The sequence below is a fragment of the Tarenaya hassleriana genome, unplaced genomic scaffold, assembly GCF_000463585.1.
Source record: "Tarenaya hassleriana unplaced genomic scaffold, ASM46358v1 Cleome1, whole genome shotgun sequence".
In the NCBI taxonomy this organism is placed as follows: domain Eukaryota; kingdom Viridiplantae; phylum Streptophyta; class Magnoliopsida; order Brassicales; family Cleomaceae; genus Tarenaya; species Tarenaya hassleriana.
Window position 1 is genome coordinate 4,717,211 of NW_010960187.1, and position 26,253 is coordinate 4,743,463.

At 39.9% G+C, this 26,253-nt stretch overlaps 4 protein-coding genes across 7 annotated transcripts in view; 2 read left to right on the forward strand and 2 right to left on the reverse strand.

Moving 5' to 3' along the window:
- Positions 1 to 197: 197 nt before the first annotated feature.
- On the reverse strand, positions 198 to 6,465 carry LOC104811362 (protein SUPPRESSOR OF npr1-1, CONSTITUTIVE 1). The gene is made up of 6 exons (XM_019201783.1): positions 6,003 to 6,465; positions 4,694 to 5,827; positions 3,490 to 4,531; positions 3,104 to 3,400; positions 1,254 to 3,014; positions 198 to 969 (listed from the first exon to the last, which is right to left on the reverse strand). The coding sequence occupies exons 1-6, from the start codon at positions 6,452 to 6,454 to the stop codon at positions 373 to 375; spliced, it is 5,283 nt and encodes a 1,760-aa protein (XP_019057328.1). The 5' UTR covers positions 6,455 to 6,465; the 3' UTR covers positions 198 to 372.
- Positions 6,466 to 6,657: 192 nt separating this feature from the next.
- On the forward strand, positions 6,658 to 11,311 carry LOC104811344 (disease resistance protein LAZ5-like). Its single transcript, XM_019201784.1, is given in 7 exon segments — positions 6,658 to 7,162; positions 7,530 to 8,631; positions 8,726 to 9,037; positions 9,130 to 9,489; positions 9,491 to 10,183; positions 10,262 to 10,988; positions 11,110 to 11,311. Coding segments are annotated over 7 exon segments (3,780 nt in total). The 5' UTR covers positions 6,658 to 6,668; the 3' UTR covers positions 11,202 to 11,311.
- A 3,496-nt stretch (positions 11,312 to 14,807) lies between these two features.
- Positions 14,808 to 19,353, forward strand: LOC104811369 (cyclin-T1-5). The gene is made up of 8 exons (XM_019201812.1): positions 14,808 to 14,942; positions 15,782 to 15,812; positions 15,899 to 16,192; positions 16,700 to 16,781; positions 17,208 to 17,342; positions 17,578 to 17,753; positions 17,841 to 17,992; positions 18,100 to 19,353. The coding sequence occupies exons 3-8, from the start codon at positions 15,975 to 15,977 to the stop codon at positions 18,939 to 18,941; spliced, it is 1,605 nt and encodes a 534-aa protein (XP_019057357.1). The 5' UTR covers positions 14,808 to 14,942; positions 15,782 to 15,812; positions 15,899 to 15,974; the 3' UTR covers positions 18,942 to 19,353.
- Positions 19,354 to 19,874: 521 nt separating this feature from the next.
- Positions 19,875 to 26,253, reverse strand: part of LOC104811380 (protein ROOT HAIR DEFECTIVE 3 homolog 2) — a 6,836-nt gene continuing 457 nt past the window's right edge. The window contains exons 1-23 of one of the 4 annotated variants that reach the window (XM_019201798.1): positions 26,220 to 26,247; positions 25,863 to 26,102; positions 25,511 to 25,577; positions 25,312 to 25,414; positions 24,924 to 24,994; positions 24,580 to 24,643; positions 24,434 to 24,499; positions 24,265 to 24,312; positions 24,109 to 24,171; positions 23,836 to 23,892; positions 23,447 to 23,605; positions 23,293 to 23,361; positions 23,117 to 23,208; positions 22,809 to 22,887; positions 22,499 to 22,664; positions 22,061 to 22,185; positions 21,690 to 21,952; positions 21,510 to 21,606; positions 21,251 to 21,424; positions 20,910 to 21,014; positions 20,720 to 20,814; positions 20,524 to 20,620; positions 19,875 to 20,417 (exon numbers count right to left, since the gene is read on the reverse strand). In XM_019201798.1, the coding sequence (XP_019057343.1) occupies positions 20,121 to 20,417; positions 20,524 to 20,620; positions 20,720 to 20,814; positions 20,910 to 21,014; positions 21,251 to 21,424; positions 21,510 to 21,606; positions 21,690 to 21,952; positions 22,061 to 22,185; positions 22,499 to 22,664; positions 22,809 to 22,887; positions 23,117 to 23,208; positions 23,293 to 23,361; positions 23,447 to 23,605; positions 23,836 to 23,892; positions 24,109 to 24,171; positions 24,265 to 24,312; positions 24,434 to 24,499; positions 24,580 to 24,643; positions 24,924 to 24,994; positions 25,312 to 25,414; positions 25,511 to 25,577; positions 25,863 to 26,016 (2,511 nt within the window). In that variant the 5' untranslated portion in view covers positions 26,017 to 26,102; positions 26,220 to 26,247 and the 3' untranslated portion in view covers positions 19,875 to 20,120. Of the gene's footprint in view, positions 20,418 to 20,523; positions 20,621 to 20,719; positions 20,815 to 20,909; positions 21,015 to 21,250; positions 21,425 to 21,509; positions 21,607 to 21,689; positions 21,953 to 22,060; positions 22,186 to 22,498; positions 22,665 to 22,808; positions 22,888 to 23,116; positions 23,209 to 23,292; positions 23,362 to 23,446; positions 23,606 to 23,835; positions 23,893 to 24,108; positions 24,172 to 24,264; positions 24,313 to 24,433; positions 24,500 to 24,579; positions 24,644 to 24,923; positions 24,995 to 25,311; positions 25,415 to 25,510; positions 25,578 to 25,862; positions 26,103 to 26,219 lie in introns of all 4 variants that reach the window. The other 3 variants (XM_010538057.2, XM_010538049.2, XM_010538065.2) reach the window with 3 other exon arrangements.

Genomic DNA, 26,253 nt, shown 5'->3' on the forward strand with positions numbered 1-26,253 from the left:
ATTTGAAAAATAAATACTAAACTTTTGAATTTTCAACGAAAACCTAATTTGGCATTAAACGAGTAAAGCCATTACGGAATGGCGTGGCATTGACATAAGATTCTACTCAAGTCAAAAAGAAAAAAAAAACAAACAAATGGGAACAAACCAGTTCAGATGAAACTGATTCAAATTTGCAAATGTAATGTAGAAATTGATTCAAAAACTCGATCAAGAAGGTAGAAACCCGAGAATGTAAACGTGAAAAAGTCAAATTTTCAGTATTGGTAAGGTATAGAGATTGATGACTACGTAATATGACAGATTATTGACTATACACACACATATGTATGTATCTCGGGTTCAAAGGGAGGCAGGATGCGACGGGTATGGTCATTTATGAGGAGTCACGGGGTTCAGAGGAGGAGATTCCTGAGGATACTTGGGTTTAGAAGCCATCTGCTTCACAAGCTTCCCTTCCTTTGAGGCAACACTCCCCTCTTTCCACGGAAACGGGCTCTGCTTGTCAATCAGAGCATTGACATCATAGGCTCCGCATTGCTTCACCGTGCAGCTATCGTGTGGACGCATACCCCTCCCTTTTACAGGATAGAACTCAAATTCAACTTCATCATACTTTTTGCCACCGGCCGGATGCATTACATGTTGATAGAAGACAAACGTGTGGTCATGTCGAAGCTTCGGTGCGACTTCCCACTGTTTCCAAAACCAGAAGATTCTCACACTGCGGTGGCAGGACCCTTTTCTGGCTCTCCAACTGCCTATGCACCTAACGCCAAAACCATCGTCTCTGGAGTTATTGTCCGAAAACGCCACAACAACTGACAAAACAAAGCCCACGAGCTGCTTCTCTCTCTGAGATGCTAGCTGCATTGTTATCCAAGGATCTGTAGAGATACGCATTGTGGGGATTTCTCCTACAGAAGTGGGCAGACATACGTTGAATCCAGGTTGTGCTCCAAACAATTCCTGTTCCAACAAGGCAAAACAAATCAGAACAGGAAGCATGCTGTACGACATAGGAAATTGGATAAACTTCACAAGTTTCTTTCCATCCCATTTCTTTTTTATTCTTTTCTCTTTCCTTACCAGACTCCAAGTACTTTTCTTATCGGTTTCGTTTTATCTAAGGTTATTCCAATTTTCTCCTTTATTCTTAGCTTTGGAGGTCTGGGTCTCACGTTCTGTCTCAAAAAACTTGCTTTTCTGTCAATAGGCAATGCGTATAATAAGAGAGAGGGAGAGAGAGGTACCATGTGCTCAAAACCAGCCAGAGCTTTTGCTGCAAGGTCTTTTACCACAGCCGGAGATAGAGCAAAGCAATTACTGAGTAGGCATTGTCTAGGAATCCGTTCGAAACACCATGTAATAGACTCCAGAGACGTACAACCATGCGCATCCAAGGTTTCAAGGCTTTGAGGAAGCTCTGATGGAAGAGCTGTAAGGTTTTTGCAATCGCGTAACAAAAGGACTTCTAGTTTGGAAAACTCCTTGATGCTTTCAGGAAGTCTGCTGAAACCGTTTCCACTGAGATCCAATTTCCATAGTGAAGGCAGCAAGTACGACGGAAATGACTCCAGAGACGTACAACCATGCACATCCAAGGTTTCAAGGCTTTGAGGAAGCTCTGATGGAAGAGCTGTAAGGTTTTTGCAATCGCGTAACAAAAGGACTTCTAGTTTGGAAAACTCCTTGATGCTTTCAGGAAGTCTGCTGAAACCGTTTCCACTGAGATCCAATTTCCATAGTGAAGGCAGCAAGTACGACGGAAATGACTCCAGAGACGTACAACCATGCACATCCAAGGTTTCAAGGCTTTGAGGAAGCTCTGATGGAAGAGCTGTAAGGTTTTTGCAATCGCGTAACAAAAGGACTTCTAGTTTGGAAAACTCCTTGATGCTCTCAGGAAGTCTGCTGAAACCGTTTCCACTGAGATCCAAAATCCATATTGAAGGCAGCAAGTACGACGGAAATGACTCCAGAGACGTACAACCATGCACATCCAAGATTTCAAGGCTTTGAGGAAGCTCTGATGGAAGAGCTGTAAGGTTTTTGCAATAGCTTAACAAAAGGACTTCTAGTTTGGAAAACTGTTTGATGCTTTCAGGAAGTTGGCTAAAACCGTTCCCACTAAGATCCAATTTTCTTAGTGAAGGTAGACAGAATATATCTGCAGGTATGTCCAGCAGGCATGCGTTAGGCAGGGACAAACACGCTAGGGCATACAGTCTTAATGCCAATGAGTACAAGATTGATGAGGGCAGCCTTCCAAGACTGTACAATGTCAAATAAGAAGATTCTTGGATTGATGAATATTTGAATGCTGCTACATGTTCTTCCCCAGCACCGTAAGTCAAATATGTATTGGCAGTATCTGATCTGAACTGCAGAGCGAAAGAGTTCTGAAAGAATTGTGACCCATCCAACTTTGATTCTTTAATAGCAGAGTGATGTGAAAACAGATGTGAGGATTCTTCCATGGTTGTCGTCTTTGTTGCATCGAGATGTTGCAAGCATCTTAGATATAATGCATCAAGATTTTGAAGGCCCACCAGATTTGAGCAGCCAGACAGCTTAAGGGTCCCAAGCGATTTCAAGTAACTCACTCCCATCGGCAGGTGCTGAAGCCTTTTGCAATTTTCTAAATCTAGTATAGCAAGTTTGCTGAGATTCTCGATCGATGAAGGAACTTCTCTTATTGCAGTCCCAGAGAGATATATCTCTCTTATATTTTCTGAGAAATCCTGGATATTCTCGAGCTCTGAGCACCCAGACAGATTAAGAACTTCTAGGGATTTTAAATTAACCATGGCAGGCAGAGTTTGCAAACGAGAACAGCCCTTCAGATTCAAGACAATAAGCTTGCCAAGATACTGAATAGATGAACTGACTTTCACCAGACCAGTACATCCTTCAACATCGATATGCTCAAGGTTCAAGGCCTTTGAAAGCTTTGGGATTTTACTTAGTTGTCGGGAGTGACTTAATCTGATCATCTTTAGCTTCCCGAGATCCTGTTCAACAACATGAATAACCAAAATGAGTTGACGAAAGCTTAGTAACTAATATATGTAGCTTATAATATCATACTGTCAAGGCTTACCTTTGTCCCTTCCCATAGATTCTCGATTTCGCTATGAGGCAGGTTTAGCTCAACAAGGTTCTCAGGATTGAATTCCTGAGGCAAGGATTTTAGAGGGTAATTTTCCCAATGGAGAAGCCTCAGCTCATCGGGCAGAGACTCGAGGCCTTGAGGCAGGCAAAGGTTGCACTGGTTGCCAGAAGTGGAATAGTAGAACTTTATCAATCTAATACTGTACATGCTGTTGAATACAGTAGGATGAAACTCACATCTCAAATTCGACGCATCCAGGAATATGCCCTCAATTGCTTCTGTCCCCTGATGATCAAAGCAAAGAATCCATTGTGGAACTTAAGGAAGATATGTACAAAGCATGCTAGAGACTCAATAGAATAAAGATAACTTACTGAATTACTTGTCAATACATCAGCAATGTCATCAGCATCCCACAATCTGCTACGCTTACCTGGCTCTTTGTCTTCTTTGAGAACAACAAAGCGGCCCATGTCTTCAAAGATAATTTGCATTTCTATCCTATCGTGTAAAAGGGTAATGAGAGACTCATCAATGAGACCACATATTCCTAAATCCGTGAAGAAACCACAAGCATCGAGTAGTTGAACCACATGATCTCTGTTCTCCCCTCTGAAAAAACATGCAAGGTCAAGAAATATGTTCTTCTCATTTTCATCTAGTCCATCAAAGCTTCTTTCAAACGCTTTCTGAATCTCAGGTGGAGGATTTTTCCTCAATTCCTGCACATGTTCTCTCATATTATTTGTCTGCTGCTTTGATGAGGATGAACATGAAACTAGGAGAGCCAACGGGATGCCATTGGCGTAGTTCATGATATCCGAGATCGGATAAGTTTCTTCTGTCAAATACTGCTTGGAAAGGCGAAAAGATTCATACTCTGATAACCTTAGGACTTCGTATGGCTCTTCGACGTTGCATCGTATGAGAACTTGTCTGTTCCTAGAGGTCAGGATGACCATGTGTCCAGGCGAAAGCCAACCAAACCCTCCAACTAAAGCTTCAGCATCTCCGGCATTACTCACATCATCCAAAATGATAAGCACTCTTTTATGTTGGAACATGTTCCTCATGAAACTTGGTTTTATACTAGAAGCGGCCATACCGAGGTTCTCTTCTCCAAATATTTTTGAGAAAAAATCATCACGCAAACTGTTCAGCCCTTTCTTCTGACATGATTGATGAAAATCTTGCAGAAAGTAACACGAGTCATACCGTGGAGCTAGTATTTCAAAAATTTCAGTAGCTATGGTTGTCTTGCCTATTCCAGCCATACCCCAAATTCCAACAGTGTGCATATCTGAAGTCTGGGAGTGCTCTAGCAAAGACAAGATGTTGGTAAGGTTCTCGCTAGTTCTAGAATATAGCCTCAAGCAGGCATTTCTCACAATCTTTTTGACAAGCGTAAAATGGTTCCTGCAAAGAGAAAATCACAATGCATCAATGAAAAATGCTTCATGGGATAGCTAGGAATGGTGCATTGAAAAATGTTTAGCAAGGGTTCCTTTCCCAAAACTCAGGCGATTCAATACAGCTTCCTGACAAATGAAAGAGAAGAGAAGACAGAAGTCGATTTACCCCTTTGTCCATTCATATCCATCCACAGAAGCTGTTTCGATAATAGCTGTCCTCCATTTATGAACTTGTTCTGCCTGGTATGAATTTGCAAGCTGCAAAAATGCCTCTTTAAAACTGCCTTGACATTCCCTAATGTCTGAAGGTGTTACTTTAAAATAAATGGGAATAATCAGAAGGTCGTTGGCTTTTCGGTGCTCCATGATCGTCACGAGTTGATCAAGGCATTCTCTGGAGAAAGCATAGTTGTTTGAGAAAATTATAATACCAACACCAAATCTGCGTTGCATACCCAAGTTCAGGATCTTTCTGCCGGTTAGACTATATGTCAAAGGAGTAATACTATGCTTCCGCAACTCTCTCAAGATGTCTTCCATGAAAGATGCCTCATCTGCTTCCTGTTTGTCACTGCAGAAAAAGACAGAGATGTGATCTGTTTTTCTCATATGCAACTCATTCACCTCCTCTGGTATCGCCTGCTTCCTTTCTTGGTGAGTTTCGCCTTTCCCACCCATCGATGGTTTTGTCATATGTCCTTTGGGAGCACAGACATGATAACTCTGGTCATCATTGGTAAAGTTTGATCCGCATAATTCATAGATATCGTCAACGAGTCCCACAACCGGTGACTTGTCGCTGGTAGTAATAACAATCTTGCTTCCTTTCTTAATCCACTTGTGATTCTGGAGAAGAACTTCTATCTGTGTCTTGTCACTCACGCCATCAAGAACAACCAGAACCTTCAGCTCGAGCTGGTCATTCTCTTGTGTAGTTGAAGGTCTAATTTTCAGATGCGTGAGTAACTTCTCGAGGAGCATCATCCGCAAATAACACAACCCATATTCCTGCCACATTTTATCAACGTTTTCAAGAAGCACGCCACTCTGGAACTTGTTTTCCCACTTTTTGAACAGCTCCTTCACAAGTTGTATTCTACCATGGCCGCCAACAACTCCAACCAGACGAGTTGTGTCCTGTTGAAACTCTAACTTCTCTTCCAGTTGCTTGAGCCATTGTTCCATCTCAGTGTTTTCTCCTTTTCCTCGGGAAATATCGACGCGACCATCCTCTGATGAGACGCCGATTAGCGTTCTTTTGACTGCTTCAACGATTGTATCAATGAAATCTGCCTCTGATCTATAGAAAGGAAAGAAAACCCAATGAGACACAATGCCTTTTTTTCTCAACTTCAAAATTTAAATAGACTAACCATATATAGCTAGATTGAAATGTTGCTGAGATTGGCAAAGAGTATAAAGAAATTGATAATTGATCCAAACTTAATCATTTGATGAGAAAACAGTTACAATACCTTTGCGGCTCCAACGTGAGCCCCATCTTTCTTACAACATACTCCAAGGCGTCCTTCCATTTCGTGATCCGGTCTTCCGGAGAAGCCCTTTCCAGATTCCTGAACTTGTTACCCAAATCCCCCTTCAAGCGTCGCACGTCCACCTTGAAGAAGATGGGAATGACGACGAGTTTGCCTTCCTTCACGAGTTTCATGATCTCTACCAGCTCGTCCAAACACCAGTTCGAGTCCAAGTAGCCACTCGATAAGATTACCAGTGCGACTCTCGATTCCTCGATCCTCTTCCAGAGATTCTCAAGATCTTCACCCCTCTGCAAATCCGAATCTATGAAGACGTTGATTCCTGCTCTTTTCATATTTCTCACTAGATGGCTGACAAAGCCGTGGCGCGACTCAGATCCTCGGAAACTGATGTACACTTGATGTTGCGTCACGAGTTCTTTGACGTCCATCGGAGACCTTCTTTCCGACGAGAGGATGGAGGAAAAATTTTAACAAGAAAGGAGGAATCTTGTGGTGGAGTAGGTTTCCACGATCCGGCCTTTTATTTTATTTTTGTTGCACGACTTGACTTCCGTTTACACCTTTTATTGACCCAAAAATCTGTGAACTCTCCACCATCCCTTCCTCCGACCAGGCAATATCTGCATCATCGTCGACCTTTTCATGGCTTCTTCTTCTTCATCATCATCATCTTCACCCGATCCTTCCCGGCGGCAGTACGACGTGTTCCTGAGCTTCCGAGGCGCTGACACGCGCCGTGGACTCATCAGCTTCCTCTACGAATTTCTTGGCCGGAAAGGCATCGATGCGTTCATCGACGAGAAACTCAGGCGAGGCGATAATCTCCTTGCTCTTCTGGGCCGGATCGAACAGTCCAAGATGTCCATTGTCGTTTTCTCCGAGAACTACGCTGACTCTGACTGGTGTTTGGAGGAGCTGTCGAAGATCATGAAGTGCCATGAGAGTTTTGGTCAGGAGGTTTTACCGGTCTTTTACAAAGTTTCCGCATCTGATGTACGGAATCAGGAAGGGAAATTCGGCGCTCGGTTCGAGACACCTAGTGCGAGCTTCGGGGAAAAACAGGACAGAGTTCCCCAATGGAAGCAAGCTCTGAAGGATGCTGCCAATATTGCAGGGCGTGTGGAGCTGGACAACAGGTATTACCAAATCTAGCACTCCTCTATTTTGGATGTTGAAGACGAAACCCTATCATGAAAAAAAAAAAAAAAAATTGGTACTCTAAAAACATGAAATTGCAGGGCAACATCACTGATGTGATGACGATCATGATGCACATTCAATTGCATGAATTCTGAATTGGATTGTATCCCATTGCATAGGTTTATAAGAGAAAGGGTGTTGACCATAACTTAGATTGAGGTCAACCAAGGTAACAAAGAACTGAGTTCTTCAATCATACCTTTGGCATGCTCCACTTTTTTTGTTCTTTTTCCTTTTGTTTTTCTTGCTGAATTTTCAGTTATTCTACATTTTACCTTCTTTAACTTGTTATGCATTTGACAGGACAGAGCGGGACTTGGTTGATAAAATTACCAAGGAAACTTTGAAGATGCTGAACAAGGTATCGCCATGTGATATACGGAATCTGCCAGGAATTGAACCACGGGCACAGGAACTTGAAAATTTATTGCTTTCCCAAGAGATTAATCGTGTAAGAATTGTTGGAGTCGTTGGGATGGCTGGAATTGGTAAGAAAACAGTTGCACGTTGCGTTTACCATTGCAACTTCCCTTCCTTTGATGGTCATTATTTTCTTGAAGACATTCGGAATGAGTCGAAACTACAAGGATTACGTTCTTTGCGGCAGAATCTCCTTCGTGGATTATTGGATGATGAAAATCTGGACACAGGGGTTTCCGATGGAGCAAATGAAGCCAACCGTCTCCGAAACAAGAAGTTGTTTATCGTGCTTGATGATGTGACCTCTCGAAAACAAATAACGGAGCTTATTGGGGAACCAGAAAGGTATAAGGACACCTATCATGGAGGAAGTTGGATTGTAATAACAAGCAGAGATCAGAAACTGCTGAAGGGCATTGTCGATGTAACGTATATAGTCCCGAAATTGAATGACAAAGAAGCTTTTCAGCTTTTCAGCTCGAAGGCATTTCCAAAATGCTCCTGTCCCGAGGAACTAAGGGACCTAGCAAACAAGTTTGTAGATTATGCTGATGGGAATCCATTAGCTCTACAAGTGTTAGGCTCCGATCTACTTCGAAGGGACGAAACATACTGGAGAAAGAAATTCGCTCAATTGCAAACAAGTACAGATGCGGAGATTGAGGACATGCTAAAGTCAAGTTTCGTAGACCTAAGTCCTGAACATAAGAACATGTTTCTGGATATAGCTTGCCTCTTTATATCAGAAGAAACAGATTTTGTTTCAAGCATTCTGAATGCGGACCATTATGATGCTGCAGCTGCGATTAGTGATCTTAAGGGTAAGTGCTTGCTTACCATCTCTAATAATCGGCTTCAGATGCACGATCTACTGCATACAATGGGGAAGAAAATCTGTACCATGTCACCCATCAAAGGGGCAGACAACTGTAGTAGATTATGGAACCACAAAGACATTGATCGTGTGCTGAAGAAAAGAATTGGGGTGAGCGTAAATGGTTCATTAATTCTTTAAATGGGGTTCTTCTACTTTAGTTTACTATTAACGTATCTCCTTACCTTTTGCTCCTCTTTGCCAGGGTATAAAAAACATTAGAGGCATCTTCCAGGACTTGGCTAAACTTAGGGCGATGGAGATAAGCCCTGATGTTTTCACCAAGATGAGAGAACTAAAATTCCTCAAATTCTACAATTCTCATTGCTCTAAAGGGTGTGAGAATGAATGCAAACTTCGTTTCAAACAAGGGCTTGACTGCTTACCAGATGAGCTGGTGTACCTCAACTGGCAGGGGTTCCCCTTGGAGTACCTGCCATCAAACTTCAACCCAGGGAATCTCATTGATCTTAAACTGTGCTATAGCCGCATCAAACAGCTGTGGGAAGACGAGAAGGTAGATCCATCTTTATGTTTCTTCACTCGAACATATTATTTAGTCAAAGTCTGCATACGCTTAGATATTGCACTATTGATCATTTGTTGCAGAGTACAGAAAAATTGAAATGGGTCGATCTTAGTCATTCGAAAGACTTGCTGAATCTATCTGGTTTGTCGGAGGCCCAAAATCTTCAGAGACTGAATCTGGAAGGTTGTACAAGCTTGACCAAGTTGTTTTCAGCGACCCCGGAAATGAACAGTCTATGTTTCCTGAACCTTAGAGGATGCACAAACTTTGAGAGTCTTCCAGAGGGAGATGGTTTGAAGTCTTTGAAGACTCTAATCCTCAGTGGCTGCTCAAAACTTCACGAATTTCGAACTGTTTCAGAAAATTTAGAATATCTATATTTGGATGGCACTTCAATAGAAAGAGTTCCTGAATCCATTGGGAGTCTACACAAACTTTTATTTACTGAATCTAAGGAACTGTAAGAGGTTGAAGCACCTGCCGAGCACCCTCCAGGAGCTGAAATCTCTTGAAGAATTGATTATCTCTGGTTGTAAAAACCTAGAGAGTTTCCCGGCCATCGAAAACAGTATGGAACGCTTAGAGATCTTGCTTATGGATAATACAACTATTCAATATTCACCAAAAAAGTTGAGTTTAAGGAATCTCAAGGTGTTCTCATTTTGTGGATCAAATGTCCAAGATCCCGAGCACTTGATTTCTCAGCTATTCTCAAGTGGTGCTTGCTTATCGGACCTCTACCTCACAGATTGCAATCTTCACAAATTGCCAGGCATCTTAAGCTTCTCGTGGTCGTTGCAGAATTTATGTTTATGCCAAAACAAGTTTGGGACTTTACCAGAAAGCATCCAGAGACTTTATCACCTGAAGTCCCTTGACCTGAAGTATTGTCAAATGCTCAAATCTCTTCCCGTGCTTCCATCCAATCTCCAATACTTAGATGCTCATGGTTGTACTTCACTGGAAACAGTAACAACACCAATGACACTTCTCCCGGTATCTGAGAGAAAGCATCCTGTATTCATATTCACAGATTGCTTCAAGCTGACCCAAGATGCCCAAGAAAATATTCTGGCTCATGCGCAGTTCAAGAGTCAACTCTTGGCAACTTCATCACTTCAACATAATCATGAGGTCCAACTCCAGCTGCTCAATTATTTGGAATATACTTCATTGTATCATGTTTTAACGGTTTCCTTAATATTCTTGTAGGGAGTTGTTCTCGAACCTTTGGTAGAAGTCTGTTTTCCAGGGTGGGACATGCCCTTGTGGTTCCCCTATCGGACAAGGGGATCTTCCATGGAAATCGACCTTCCTCCGCACTGGTGCAACAATCAATTTTTAGGAATTTCCCTGTGTACCGTTATCTCGTTCAAGGACTATAAAGATCAGAGAAGCGGTTTTCGGGTAAGATGCAGATGCAACATTAAAGGTAGAGATGACAATTGTGTCAACTTCAGTTTCTATCTCAGGGGATGGAATGAACAATGTTGTCGATCATCTGGTCATGGAACACGAAAACTTGGTTCTGACCATGTGTTTATTAGCTATAACAATGATATCCCTGTCCAGAAATTTCGCGAAGAAGACAACAACAGCAGTGCATGTGGTCATACCAAAGCCACCTTGGAATTCTCTGTGACAGATGACTCGGAAAGGAAGCTAGAATGCTGCGATGTGGTAAAGTGTGGGATGAGCTTGTTGTACATTTCGGATGAGATTGACTGCAGGTTCCAAAAAATAAAAGAGAAGCATCTTGAACAAACCCTCGAAAGTGAGATAAAGGAGAAGAACTTTGATCGTGTAACCTCGAAAGGCGAATCAAGATTAACTGAGCATGCCACGGATGAGACTGGTGTACCCAATGGAGATGGTCTCGAAGAACAAAGGACGGAATCTTCTCATGTTAAATCTCGGTCAAGGATGAATCCAGATAAAGGTAAACTCAGAAGTATTTTAAAGAATACATGTATATATATATATGAATTGAACTAAGCGAGCCATATGACAGTTTGAAAGTTTAAAAAGAGGCATTTTATTCATCACTTTGGGCATTGCAGGACTCCCGAGAGGAACATCTTTCGTTACTACTCAATCTCATTGCGTAACGCGTGCTTGCGTTGTGGCTCCAACAGAGTCGCCTGAGTTTTAGCCTGAAACATTCATGAGCCAACTCAAAATTTGTAACCTCTGGAGGAGATGTGATTCCTGTACAACCAGAGAGATTAAGAGAACTCGGAGATTGCGTAGATTTACCATTACAGGTAAAGCTCTTCAGCCCTGTACAACCTTGGAGATTGATTATCTCGAGGTTACAACTAGCTTCGTTGAATGGCATAGCCCGTTATATTCTTCAGCGTCTTGATTTTTTAACAGAGAGGAACATGACAAACTGCTACTGCTGCTGCGGGTGAAGGAAACGCTTACGGGAGTAGAGAATTTTTGGTACATTAGTTGCTTGGTGTCTGGTTGTCTCGCGACTCCACCAAGATTTCACGTGATCTCTGGCGCTATTTGGACTTCTTCCTTGAACTTACTGGTTTGGCACTCATTTTCTGCTGCCATTTTGTATAAGCTTGCAATATCAAAATAAAGTTTCAAGCTTCAATTTGTATATTTTTATTGATAAATTCAGGTTTTTGTAATATATATATATATGTATGTGTGTGTGTGTATTCTTCTTCCGTTTCACCCATTAGCCTTTTTTCTCTCGGCCTCAGGACATTTTTTGAGGGATTGAATCAAACTGATTTGCTAGTGGGTAGGAAGGATTGCTTGCCCGGCCAGAAAAAATGATCAATTTTAACTTTATCATGCCAACTCTTAAGGAAAAAAATGGGGTTTTAAAAAAACATGGCAAATTCTGCTAGTCATATAAAATCTTACCAAATTAATGCAAAAGTTATTTTTGTTTTTATATTCATTGCAACGGTGTAGGGATCAAAGATAATCTTGCTATTTAGAAAGAAAAAAAATATATAGTTCATGTAATAAAAAATTTAAAATAGTTTGCAAATTCAAACTTTAAAAAAATTGTAATCTAAATTCGGTTTTTATAAAAAAAAAAAATCAATATCAACTTCTATTTAAAAATAAATAAATACAGAGGGTTAGGGTTTATGATTAAGAAAAAAAATGGAAAAGAAGATTCCCCCTTTTTTTAAAATTTAAACCCAATCAGTAGTCGAGGTTCGGAACTCGCCACCGGTTCGTGACTGAAACGAGATCGGCTCGGCAATATCTTCGATACTCTTTGTTACCGTCCTGATGAGAAATCCGAGACGAGGAGGTTCACCAGAAACGAGTAGAAGATTCTTACTTCATTCAGTGGTCATGAATCTCATCTCTGAGTCTCCCTCGTCGAGTCATCGCCATCGATGCGACTCTCGCAACTCGGCGTCGCCTCAAGAGAGGTAGACGAAGGGCTTCGGATCATATTGGGCTTGGGCTGATAAAGTTGGGCCTAAACAATTCTGGAGTGTTTTTTTTAAATTTTTTGAAGATCAGATTTTCAATTTTATTTTCCGAAAATTGTGATTCATATAACTACTGGTTTTGTTTTTTGAAATTATCAATGTTCACTTTAGATTTGTTTGTAATTTGGAGTTTTCTTTGTAACCAAAAACTGCGGAGAATTTAGCTTATAAACTATAGAAAGCACGGCATCTTTAATCTCCTATTACGGTCTAGGTTACTAACTAGATCCAACATTACGTGGCTTATAAAGCTTACTTACCAAAAATATAATTTTAAATATATTTTATTTTGACAAACTTTATCCAAAACCCGACAGACACAACAAGGAACCAACAATTCCACAATATAACACTGAACTCCACGTCAAAGGAACGAAAACAGATAACATATAACACAAGGTAGAAAAAGAGAAACGGAATCTTCCTATATCTTGACATGCAAACAAGACTCGAGAAAATTTGCGATAATCTTTTCGAATATTCTTTGTATTTTTCAGACAGCCCGCGTCGGAGGATAAGGTTGCGCCCCTCCATTGTAACCTCCGTTCATCTGTGTCGCGACCGGATTCGGGCTACTGCCCATCGGGTACGCCGTGGGGAGCGTGGTCCCTTGACCAATGCCTTGGCGTTTACCCAAGAAATAGCATCCGAAGCAACCTCCGACCACCGCTATCACCATTACTACGAACAACGGGACCGAGAAATACACCACCGTCGTCATCTTTTCACTACTCGTTCTCTCTCTCTCTCTGATCAAACCTATGTGTTATGGACTGACAACTAAGAGATATGAGTTTATAAAGAGAGTATATGGACAGTTTTGGAAGAAAAAATATTTGCAAGTGTGTTATTTTTATTTTTAGGAAATAGGGTTTAGAGAATGCAAAATGAAAGAAAGTCAGAAGCTCACATGAAAATATCTATGTCATCATGTGTAACATGATTAGGGTTTCGTAATCATTAGTCTTTTGTAGGGGTGTCAAACGAGCCAGCTCGGATCATTTTGGGCTCGGCTCATTTGGTTCGGATCGTTTTGGGCTCAGCTCGTTAGGCTCGTTTTCTAACGAGCCAGAAAAACCTTGGCTCAGATCGTTCGCCAGTTTTCCGATCTGAACGAGCCGACTCGTTGAGCTAAGGATATATAATATTTTTTATTTATATTTATTTTAAATATAATTATAAATTTAAATAAATACATAAAAATTTATTAAAACACCTATATCATTTAATATTTTCAATTATCACCATCATAATAATTAGTATATTTATAATCGAGTGATGCATTGAGAATAAAACACCAATATCATTTAATATTTTCAATTATCACAATCATAATAATTAATATATTTATAATATCATATAAATAATATGAAAAAAATTAATATAAAATTATATTAGAGTTTTTTTATATAAATTTAAATTAATTTTAAAAAAAAATATCAGCTCGTTGAACAGCTCGCCGAGCCAGGCTCAATGAACACGTGTTCAATGAGCTCTGGCTCGTTAGGCTCGTTTTTTAACGAGCTGACAAAATTACGACTCAGATCGCTTGTTTTATGGCGAGGCACGAGCCAGCTCGCGAGCTGGGCTCGTTTTGACACCCCTAGTCTTTTGTGATTTTCTTTTACATGGTTGCTCATTTTGTATTCGTGTTTTAACTTAATCATTTCATTATACGTTCTAACAAAAAGAGTCAAATGTGAAGTTGGTTGAATTTCGAGTATACCAATGTTATATCCGTACGAACGTTCATGCATGGATCATGCTAGCTGGCAAAAGAATTGCATGATAGACTTCTGGGTCTTGGTCTTCGATCTCAAATAACGAGTTTCTTGAATTTAAAAAAACACACAAGTTATGCGTATTGACTTGACTACAGAATCATAATAATAAACTTGCTAATTATGTATCGTTCATGTTTAATTTATGCTTACTTATGTATTTATTTATTTATTTCATTCACGTATATGTAGTTCTAGGATTATATGAAACAGAGGTTTTAATGGGAAGATTATATTGATAATCTGTTTTTAATCATTTAAATCTAAGATGCATTATGTTTTACCTCGGAATCTCGTATAATATGTGGTTTAATAGTATTTTTTTTCTCACATTTATATATAGTGACAAATTTAATATAACTATCAAATTTATGATTTCTTACCTTACTAAAAATGAGTATTTTCCTTTCGCCCCCTATATTAAAGAAAGTTTCCATTTTTTCCCCAAAGAAAATTTCCATAAAAGACTCGGCGCCGCTCCAGTCGTCCTCTTTTATTGCGTCGTATATCTCCTTTTTTCTCTCACCGTTCTTTTGGTTCTCGCGACCACTTTAGGGTTAGGGTTTGTCGAACGCAGCTATTTACGCGTTATTCTTCTCTGTAATTCGCCTCCCTGGTGTTGCTCCTTTCTCTGTGGTAAGTTTCGATCTTTCGTATTATTCATTCTATTGGGATTTCACTTCGTCGTTTTCTTTGGTTCTTTGGGATTCTTTGTTCTCTCCATGCCGATTCTTCTCGGGTTTCGCCGATTTTCTACGATTTTTTTCTTTTTGTTTTTGGTTGCTGCTCTTTGAGAAACTTTTCCGGTTCCTTCCTCACAGTGTTTATATATTGAATCGTTGTTGGAAGGCGAAGGATGGGTTTGTATGTAAATGTCGATTTGTTCTATTATTCATTCGATCAGGGTGTCTCCGTCGTCTTTGTATTTTTTTTGGGATTTTGTTTCTCTGCGTCGATTCTTCTCGGATTGGTAGTCTTTTAGGAGGCATCTTGCATCTGAGTCGCTACTCTGTAATACCTTTTTCCCCTCACTTGAGACATTTTTTGGTTCCTTCCTATCTGTGGTTATATTGGATTGCTGTTGGAAGGTGAAATAGGGGGTTTGTCCCTGCTAGGTGGATGTGCAATGGTATAAAGTTTTGGGCTTGGATCTGCATCCATTGTAGATAGTTTCGAAAATCTCTGTGGCAATTAGCTTTCTAAGTAGCAAGTACGTTTTTCTTTCTGGTGATAAACATTAAACATTATGGTTTCTGGTTCTTTTGGGTATGTTGGTTTCGGGGAAGGTGGGTAATGCAATTTTCCTTGGGAATATCTGTTATCCAGAATCCAGATTGCTTCAAGTTTTTGTTTCCATGAGTTAGTCTCTTAACTCTGTTTTATTCTACATTGTCTGCGTTTCAATTACCCCCTAATATCCAATATAATATGGAATTAATTATTTTGCCCTCTGCATTTTGACGGATCTGTGTAAGGATTTCTGATGCAAATTAAAGGTGCATAGGGGTAAGTCTCTACTCATGGAGGATAGATGTATATTTTTTTGTTCTCTTTGCCTCCAATTTTGCTCACAGTGTCATATTGCCGATCAGGATTATCACCGTTTCTGAAGTGATAGACACCTGTCCTGATCCTGATTTAGCTGTATTCTGGGCTTAGAAGATAGCAATGACTGGAATGTTGCCTGCTGAATCTTCGCACTGTGAGAGTGGGACTACAATGAATTCCTATAATAAGCAAGCTGAGGTTGGGCGCTGGTATTTTTCTAGAAAAGAAATAGAAGAACATTCACCATCAAGGCGGGATGGAATTGACTTAAAGAGGGAGATATACCTTCGAAAATCATACTGTACCTTTTTGCAAGACTTGGGCATGCGGTTGAAAGTGTAAGTTTCTTTTAGATCCTGCATTTTTTTTTCTGCTGCTCTATAGTCTTACTAGTTTTTAGCTCCAAGTCTTTTGGACTGTCATTTTGCCCTTCTCAGTTTTCATGTATTTTCATTTGACTACATTAAGCTAGCTTGGTTTCTTTTACTGCTATTCTTAATCTTAAGTTTCGCTTACAGGTTAAAGATTTCTCTTTTGCATATACGTTCTGTATGTTTAGAAATTCTGAGCTTCTGCAATTTGTTTTTCTCAGTGGTCATTTACGGCGTTGACAGTTCAGTCGGTTTTTCTCGGTTGTCATTTACGGCATTGATAAACAAAAGCCAAAACATTCGAGTTCTTTCTGGATCTACGAAAATTTATGCCGCAAGGCATTTAGACGTGCTTATCTCATTTCTTGCTGTGTGGCTTTTTCTTGATATAGATATGGATTTTATCTGTATCGTAAGAAGCTTTCATTTTTTGTGTCCCTTGGAAAATGTTACTGAAATAGTTTTTCAATGCAGCCCCCAGGTAACAATAGCTACGGCAATAATATTCTGTCATCGATTCTTCATTTGTCAATCTCATGCCAAGAATGACAGGAGGGTGAGTTATTATCACAATTAAAGTACGGTTTAGTGATCAAAGCAAATTTGGGTTCCAATGGGTGTTGTTTGAGCAATTCTGATATGCAAAGGAACTCGAGCTCCTTTTTTTTCCATGGTTGTTTTGTCTTCATCTCTAAGGGATTCCTCTCTAGTTTAACCTGAATTTGACACGTGGACTGACCAGAAAAGTCTGTTCTTAGATTTAAGTTCCCTTTTTAGCTGATCTGATAATGTGCGAAGTTGATGAACATTTTTATATAATCTGAGTGCATTGCTACTCCCAGAAAACAAATACTAAGTTGATATAATTAACTTTCTGAATAAGGCAGAGTTGCTTGCAAACTGGAACTTGTGGCTTTTAGAGCAAACAATATTTGTTTTATATTTACAGAGCCCTTCATGATATTTTTGTTTTGCTATCCAGACAATCGCAACTGTCTGCATGTTCCTTGCTGGAAAGGTTGAGGAAACTCCACGGCCACTAAAAGATGTTATTGTTGTCTCTTACGAGATAATCCACAAGAAGGATCCTGCTGCAGCACAGAGAATCAAGCAAAAGGTGTTCTTCATTCTACTTATCTTCTACTTCATTGCTTCTTATTTTGTCAGTTGACAAATGAAGGTGCCATTTTTTTTTCCTGTTTCTTCTTGACGGTGTGGTTCATCTGACGCATGGACTATAATGCTTTTTAGTGGTCTAGGGACTATCCTCTTATACTCTTTTTTCACTTGAAAATTCTTTGTTAGTCTATAGTTTATTAATCCCTCCTTTTGTATTTACTTCACTTTTGCAGGAAGTGTATGAGCAACAAAAAGAGCTTATACTAAGCGGAGAAAAGATTGTACTTTCAACTTTAGGCTTTGACTTTAATATTCTTCACCCTTATAAACCCCTTGTAGAAGCAATTAAGAGGTTTAAGGTTGCGCAGAATGCTCTTGCCCAAGTTGCGTGGAATTTTGTTAATGATGGGTATGTTGAAATGTTGTTCCCTTCAAGCTTCTGATATTTCTATTTGCCTTGTATTTCCTTCTTCATACAATGGAAAGTGGCATGCAGTCTGCGGACGTCACTCTGCCTGCAATTTAAGCCCCATCACATTGCGGCGGGTGCGATTTTTCTTGCTGCCAAGTTCCTTAAAGTGAAGTTACCATCAGATGGAGAGAAGCTCTGGTGGCAAGAATTTGATATCACACCTCGTCAATTGGAGGGTAGGTACCATCCTTGTCTCGAAGCTTATGATTGTTTAATTTGCTTCCTTTACCAGCCAAACTACTTAAGATGTTTTGATTCTTTGTGTTGTTGTTGCTTCTTTAAGCGCTGGTAGACTTGTATTTTTCAGACGTAAGCAACCAGATGCTTGAGCTTTATGAACAAAACCGTGCTCCTTCATCTCAAGGAAGTGAAGTCGAAAGTAGTGCTGGGGCAGGGGTAGCTCTTCGGTCTGCGTCAAGAAATGCAGCTTCCATGGACGAGTATGGTAATTTTAAGCAAATGTCATCACGCCTGCCCCCTGACCTCACGAATTCTGATAATCATAGTGGACCATCAAAAGCCAACCATGATCAGAACAATGATAATGGGAGCGGTGAGACTGGTAGTGTTATTACCGAACATAAAGGGGAAAGAGACGGAGAGAATAAAGATAGCTATCATCCTGAAGATTATCCATCTCATAGGGATAGTGTGAGGGAAGTCCACCATAAATCTAGATCTGGAGTTGAACGAACGGGGAAGGAAGACTCAGAAAGGACATCTGGAGATCATAGAGATGACAGCACTCTTCATAAATCTAGAAATGTTGATACAAGTGATGTCCCAGTAAGCCAGTCACCCAAAGACTTGAAATTACTCCGAGATACAGTGAAGGCTAAATTAGAGAAAGCTAAGAAGCTCCAAGGTGAGAGAACGAGGAAAAAGGATTTGATGGATGATGATGATCTGATTGAAAGAGAACTGGAAGATGTGGAATTGGCAGCCAAGGATGACAAAACAAAGCGAAAGAAAAGACTGAGCTCAGCAGAGGTTGATAACTCTGATCACATGGGTAGCGAACGTTCTGATGTTGAAGATGAAAACAGCACTGGTGGCAAGGGGGATGTTGCAAATATGGAGGAAGGTGAAATGGTAAGTGATGCTTCCCCAATGACAAACAGCTGAAAGAAAAAATTGGGAAGTCTTCCCGAAAGGCAATCCGAATGGAAGTCGACAAGAACATGGATTAAACTACAGCCACGTGAATATCGAAGAGAGTGATAAGGTGGGCCGGGTTGATTACGCTGAACCTGAGCACAGAAGACACTCGCTAGAAAATCATTCTTAGGAGGTAATGATCAGATGCTACTCTTTGTTGTCTTTTATATATCGTCATTACAAACCTTTGGCACTCAGATGCTGGACCATGTCAGTCGACTTTTACATGGTTGATTCGGTCTTTGGACTCGGGAAACTTGCTGTGATATTTATGTTGGTTATATATACCCGTTTTTGTGGGCGTCTGCACAATCCAACGATTGTATATAAGCCATTGGAGAAACAATGACATTCTTAATTCTATATAGGATGAATGATATTGGGAAGGTAAAATTTGGTTCTGTCAAAACAAGACATAGGCATAGTAACCCGAAGTTGTCAACGTAGTTTTTGGTATGCCATCTCTGTTATCTTTTCTGTCTTCTTACTGTATGTTGTCAGCGGGATATCCCTTGATATCTGGATCTCTCTAGGAACCTTTAGGGAGGGACATTCTTGGAATCTTTGCTGTCGTTGTGCTTGGTAAGAGAATGGTCGTACAACGTTAGAAGCATGATCCACTCTGGTCTCTAGAGAGATCCGAAAGGGTATGGCACATTGAATTCTGGGAAGGTTCAAGAGTGTTAATGCTTGTTCTGTGTTGATATATATTTGAATTTTTATCAATATGTTATTTCTATTTCTCTATTTTGTAAGGAAAATTGTACTTGAAGTTGATTCTCACTCGGCACTTTCGCGATTCCGATGAACCTTGTTATCATAACTCATGCAAAGATATGAGATTTCCCGTATTATCATGGTATTCAATGATCATTGTTTTCGAGTCCGGACCTCAACATGGGACTGAAAAAAAGACCATTTACTTCAAAAAAATGTGCTCCAAAACCCATTATTTAGCATCAACATCATCTCTCAAGTCTCAGCCGGACACTTTGGCGTACCAAGTCCCTCTCTGACTAGGGTACGCCAAAGCATGACCCTTTTGAACAGAACATGAAGTGTAACATACATTCTTCTATACGATACCCATGTATTTGTGTGAAAGAAAGACAAGGCTGGTATATAAATCTCTGACCACAAGGAAATTTATAGCTGAGAGACCTCGGATTCCTGGACTTTGGTGCTTCGTCTCTGTACCAGTGGTGGGCTGGTGTATTCAGCATCACCGTCAGATGCTGAGATGTTCGAAGAGACGGATGATTCGGGTATTGTTCTCGAAATGTGGTTTGATGGAGATTGCTGACTGTAGTTCTGTGACGCCAAGTACTCTGGTGGTTTTGGTGCCCCTTGAGTTGCAGCTCCTTGTGCTTCTTCGGCGAGTTTTCTTAGAAGATTCATAACTGTTGGAAGAAACTTCGATGAAATGGAGAGCAGTCCAGCAAGCTGATGAATTGATACAGAGCAGCCTTAGATGATAATATTCATAAATGTGGCCTCATCACATTTTTTTAATCAAGGGATTTGATTAGTAAGAAGGAATAAATCTTACTGCTCCATGTTGAAATTCCCCAGGGATGTCCAGTTGCACCCATAAGGCTTTGGAAAGTAAAAATGCCACGAACAGACCCAAGAGGTACAGAGGATTCCTGTTACATAAGATGAAACATGTCAATGAATCGAAGCAACAGGAGATAGAGAATATGAAAGAGATGATGTAGGTGTTCAACAAATTCGTGGATATTTACCTCAAGAGCATCATAAATTCATTAAAACCTAGGACAATCATCAGTACAACCGCCCATGCTGGGGGTAACCAGTTGTTATTCCGTTTGTGAGCCTCCTGGAGAGTAGAAATGGAAACATTATTGAGCAAACGTCCGATATATAAGTTTACACATATATACACACATTCTGGGCAAGGTTCATGGGATCCACCTGTGCTGAAATAGCTTGCGTAACTGTGTACTCAGTTTCTGTCTTGAACTGTCTCCACAGTGATTTACATTGGACAGGTGTCAGCAGCATATCTTTTGGAGGAACCTACATTCACCCAGCCGAAGGATTAGAACCTATCTTCTCTTCTGGAATGCCCAGCTCTATCATAATTTCAACAGATGATCCATTTTGTGGTGTTGTACTGATGCTCAAGAGGTTCGTGAGTCAGCTAGAAACTTGGAAGTTTGGCTTTTGTTCCATTTTTGTGATGTTACAGGGTGTTTTAATTGTTCTGTGAACCACATTCATACTAAAAAGCACTGCAAAGTCAGACAATTTACCTCTTCCCAAGTGCTAGATGCAAGAGGATCAGCAGTAGATGCTCCTAAGCTCCTATCCCGGGAAGATGCAACAGAAACAGTTCCATCCATGAGAGAAGTAAAAAGTGTACTTCCGATTTTGTCTGGTCTTTCATCCAAACGTACTGCAGCCATGACGGATAGAAGACTTAGAGCCTGCAGTAAATTAACAGAGTTTCATGACATCATATCACACGAGCTGCACAGTTTCACATTTTTGCTATTAGTTCTGGAGAATTACCTCAGCACGAGCATCTCTCGTGATTGATTTGATGTCCTCTTTTCCAGTCCAAACCCGGGGAATCGAGTCATTGTCATGACTGAAGACAGTTGAGAACCTGAAACATGTGTGGCATAGAATCAAGCAAAAACAAAAGGGAAAAAATTTCAAAGAAAATTATGTGCCAAACGTTTCCCTTACCTATCTTTCATTCGGATAAGAACTTTACCAGCTTCTTCTCTCGCCTTTTTCTCAACCAAACCCCTTGCATAGTCCCTTAGATTTTGCACCATAGTATCAGTTGCAGCCTGATCTAACTCAAACCCAGCAACAGCAGTAAAAAAATCAGAAACAGCTGCCTCGGTCTCGCGTTTGAGAAGCTTCCTTATAGATGGCCATGTATCCTTTCCACCAGCTTCAAACAAAGATTCAACAGGTTCATTTAGTGCCAGCGTAAGCCGTTTCTGCACATCAACAAACATAAACCAACATTAGCTCATTTGGGAAAATTAAAAAAAATTATGAAACTTTACAACTAAGAAACCAAAACATAAGATAAAGCGAAAGCAAACCTCGCAGTTCGTGGTCAGCTCTGCCAGCTTAGCACTCCGAGTAGAAGATGTGTGAGAGTCAATGTCCCGACAAAGTTTCTCTTTGACTTTTGAAGCATCCCAATCCGCTTGTTTAGTGGCAACATCTGAAGGAACAAAAGTTCAACAAATGAGAACACAAATATACAGGCCAAAAGCAGCAGGAGCAGCCACTATATCATAATCTCAGAGAATTGGAACAATCATGCAATGTAGTATTTTTGGGTGAGAAATTGAGAATCATCAGGCATGCTCAATCTAGAATTAAATACCCAAATTCATGAAACATATCTCCTGTAAATGTTCACGTAATTTTGGTTTGAATGGATAAGTAGCCAAAACTGTCTTTCTCGCGAGGAATCTTCTATTTTGAAATACAAAAGTTGAATGACTTGCCAATAGAAGTGCACATGCTCTCACCTTCACATCCCTTGTCAAACTCCAGCAGGCAAGATTGATAGCATATCCGAACAGAATTTGCAAATCCCTCTCCGTGATAAAGAGATTCTTCCAATCTATGCTTAAAGCCTTCAAGTGCTTTGGATCGCAGATGTCCCAACATGGTTGCATAGGCAGGATAGACAAACTGGCAATTAAGGAACAAGTTGAATGTAAGGTTGAAAGAGAAATCACAGGTAAACAAATCAAGGGTTGAGCATAAAATTTAATGAAACTAGTTCAGTGGATAAATATGGTTTGCAATAGTGCAAACCTAAGCAAGAAGTCTTACATCCAAAGCTTTTGATTCCAGATGTTGTCGCTTTGCATTTCTTACTCCTTCGTCGAAGTACACAGCCTCTGCATCATATCTATGGGATAACAAAAGAAAGCGAGATCAGGCTTCCAAATGAAGCCCAGCACATAAGAGAAGTTCTTAAAACAAATTGTTGTTGTCTACAAATCTAGTCTTATTGTAAATCTGGCTTACATCTACTAGAACAAATGAAGATTTTAGTCTCTGGAAAAACTACGAGATAAACTCGTTAAAATTAACATCGCTCCAGAATTAAACACTAAAAAAAAAGATGAGGAACTTACTCTGAGAAGTAGGTGTCAAGGACAGAGCTCAGCTTTTTGCCAAAACCAGAGACCGGGCCACTTTCGACAGCTTCTTGCAATGCCAACCAACGCTAAATAAAGTTTATCGATTAGCCCTCTCGAAACAATTACATCAATAAGAAAAAATCAGGAAAGAAGATAACACACAAGCATACCTCATCAGAGGCCAAGTGGCGTAGCTTCTCATTGGCTATCTCCTCACACCGAACAGTGGCGACCATTACCTTAAGTGTATGAAACAAAATGATATAAAGTCAAAGTATTCAAAGGCAAGCTTTAATAACACACATATAGCAATGAGCAGAAGACCTTGTGAGCAGGAAGGTCCAAGTCCTTATTCTCTTTTATGACTTTCCATATCTGTTGGGAGCTGAAAGAAAATCCTGAGGCAGGAACTACACCACGTCTATCACCAGCAAGGCCCCCAGGTGAAATGGAATGGAAAAATTTCTGCCTCAGTTGAGCAACCTGTATAAAATATTTCAGGAATCATGCAGCTAGTGAAACTTAAATACAAGTTTCTGTTAACTTAGGGTTATATATAATCAATGACAACTTCTAATGTTGCCGTCTAAATGTCAAACAGTTTTAACAAATGAATGGTTGAGTAACTGCTGAGAACAACTAAAATGAGATAAAACAGGCCTCATGTTAATTGAGCTTTCACAAGACAAATGGTTTATTAATCAGAAGAATACCTCTTGCTTGAATTGTTCCTCTTTTTCTTCATAGCTGGATAAAGCGATAACCTCCACCTTGAAGCATATCGAGCAAAACATCAAATAGAAATAGAAAGGTGATACATAAAGAACAAATCCATGCATAATGGATATGTGAGTGATTTTATTATGAGAACCCGTAAACTAAATCGAAATACATCACAAGGTGTATGACCTTAGGAATCACAAATGCCAGCTCTTTAAGTACATATTTTTTAACCAGAGAATCTAAGTGGAGGAATATCACCATACATTGAAAAATTCGCTTAAAGGAGTATTCTTATGTGCTTCAGGCTTACGAACTGAATCCCATATCTGCAGAAGACCACAACAGTATGCTTTACATGAGAAAGGAGAAAACTATTATGAGAAAAAGTATCCATTTATATAACAGGGAGGATGTTATACTTTCTGAATGTCTTCTCTTAGAACAGGCTCTAGCAGTTCCAGTGGAGTCTTAAACAATCGCAGACAGGAAAATAATTAGCGAAAAAAGAAAAATGCATAACTTAAAATATAAAAAGAAACAATAACATGATTTTGCCATCAAGAAGCATATTCAAATGCATAACCAAACCTTTGTTCTATCGCGTATGACAAAAAGAAGAGTTGTTTTCCGCGGACTAAATAACCGCATCATGACCTATAATACAATAGTGGTGTAAGTTACAGAACAAAATTAATTCAACCAGTACATTCCAACTTTAAAAAATGGCATGATACCTGGAAAACTGTCTTCAGTAAAGGTTTGTTCGCGGCCTGCTCTCGTCCTATATCATGACACCACCTACAGCATTCATTAATTCAATATTCACATACTATATTTGGTATCTAGAACAAAGAATTGTCAATAACTAACAGATGCTTAGTAAAAAATGAACTGTTCACGAGTTTAGTAAAAAATGAATTTCAATATTATACTTCAGTCTCAGATAAAGAGATCAAAACCTATAGATATCAAGTAACTTTTTGTCCCTTCTTATAGAATAGGCAACGTGAAATCCTGCTTGAATATTTAACATCTACATTGGTTATCTAAAGAAGAGCATACAAATCGAAAGACTGACATGTTTATCAATACGATATCTGCGACAGCCAGGGCGAACAGGGCACTTTGTTTCTCAAATGTGGTATCATCCTGAAAGTTAAGGAAAATTGAAATTCTTAAAAGGATGATGAGGAATAGCGCCGTGCAAGAGAGAAAAAGAAAAAGGAAGGTGAATAATTAGGACATGCTAGGAGAACATAGAGAGAAGGTCATGTCTACAGAGTCTGTCAATAAAAAGAATTCGTAAGATACATAGAAATATACACAAATGAGAAAGCAAGAAGAGTTATTGTCATACACTAAAAGAAACATCCTACTATCCTAGCTTTCTGGCAGCATCAATAATTAAATTTTGACTTCTTAATTGAATTTTCAACTTTCTTTAGATAACTAGCTGAGCATCTTACCTCGCCTCTTTCTCTCCCATCAGTACCCTCCAAGTCCATGGCAACCGTGAAAGGCTCGATCCCAACACATTTGGCCATCCAGATACCCTTAGTTGTTTGACTCCTGCACAGTAATGTAGATAGTTTATGAAAAACAAATCAAAAGTTCCCATCCACTGAAAACTATTCAGTACTAAGAATCTCCAAGACAGTAGCTAACCTTCCCCTAAAAGCATCCATCTCCCTGAAACTGGTATGAAAAAGGTGGTTCAACAGCGTACTTTTCCCTGTAAATGACATAAGGCAATGGAAAATATAATCATGGTTGCTCAACGGAATCAAATTAGCCAACTGCAGAACAGACTCATTCTGACTGGCTGAGAATGAATCAAACTGACAGAACCAATAATCTGGCATGAGTGATTCAGCTAGATGACTACACGAAGCAATGAACAAATTTCAGATGCTAAGATCTACATAACGAAAACCCAAAAACGAAAAATCCCATCTTGATCAAATTCAACTAAGAAGGGGAACTCAAAATCAAAATGAACTAATGAAGGAACTCATACCGCTACTCTGAGGACCCATGATGGCGACAACGGCATACGAGAGTCCACAATCAGAAAGCTTCGTCTTCTTCGTGAAGTTCTCCAAGCCCTCCACGTTGAACTCGCCATTCCCGTCGATCAACTGGGTCGCGCAGCAGTCGTCGCTCTCTCCCATAGCTTTGTCCTTCAATTCAAACTTCAAACTCGATAAATCAAAAGCCACAAGGGAAATTTTGGCTCCCTGAGAAAGCACAGACGGATCTGCGAATCGAGAAAGCCAAAAACTTTCAGGAATCAGGGAAAGGAAAGCATGCATCTTCTGGCGAAGTTGCAAGCATATATGCGTAATCAAATGGAACTATTTTCAGATTCGCTCACCGATTGAGCGCTGAGCTTGATGACTACCTCCTGC

Excerpts from the sequence above, each read along its gene's own strand:
- LOC104811362 (XM_019201783.1), bottom strand. The coding sequence starts at position 6,454 with ATGGACGTCAAAGAACTCGTGACGCAACATCAAGTGTACATCAGTTTC. Across the intron at positions 5,828-6,002 it reads CTCACGTTGGAGCCGCAAAG|ATCAGAGGCAGATTTCATTG; the intron begins GTATTGTAACTG and ends TCCTTTCTATAG. Across the intron at positions 3,401-3,489 it reads ATGTATTGACAAGTAATTCA|GGGACAGAAGCAATTGAGGG; the intron begins GTAAGTTATCTT and ends TTTGATCATCAG.
- LOC104811369 (XM_019201812.1), top strand. The coding sequence starts at position 15,975 with ATGACTGGAATGTTGCCTGCTGAATCTTCGCACTGTGAGAGTGGGACT. Across the intron at positions 16,193-16,699 it reads TTGGGCATGCGGTTGAAAGT|CCCCCAGGTAACAATAGCTA; the intron begins GTAAGTTTCTTT and ends TTTTCAATGCAG. Across the intron at positions 17,343-17,577 it reads CACAGAGAATCAAGCAAAAG|GAAGTGTATGAGCAACAAAA; the intron begins GTGTTCTTCATT and ends TCACTTTTGCAG.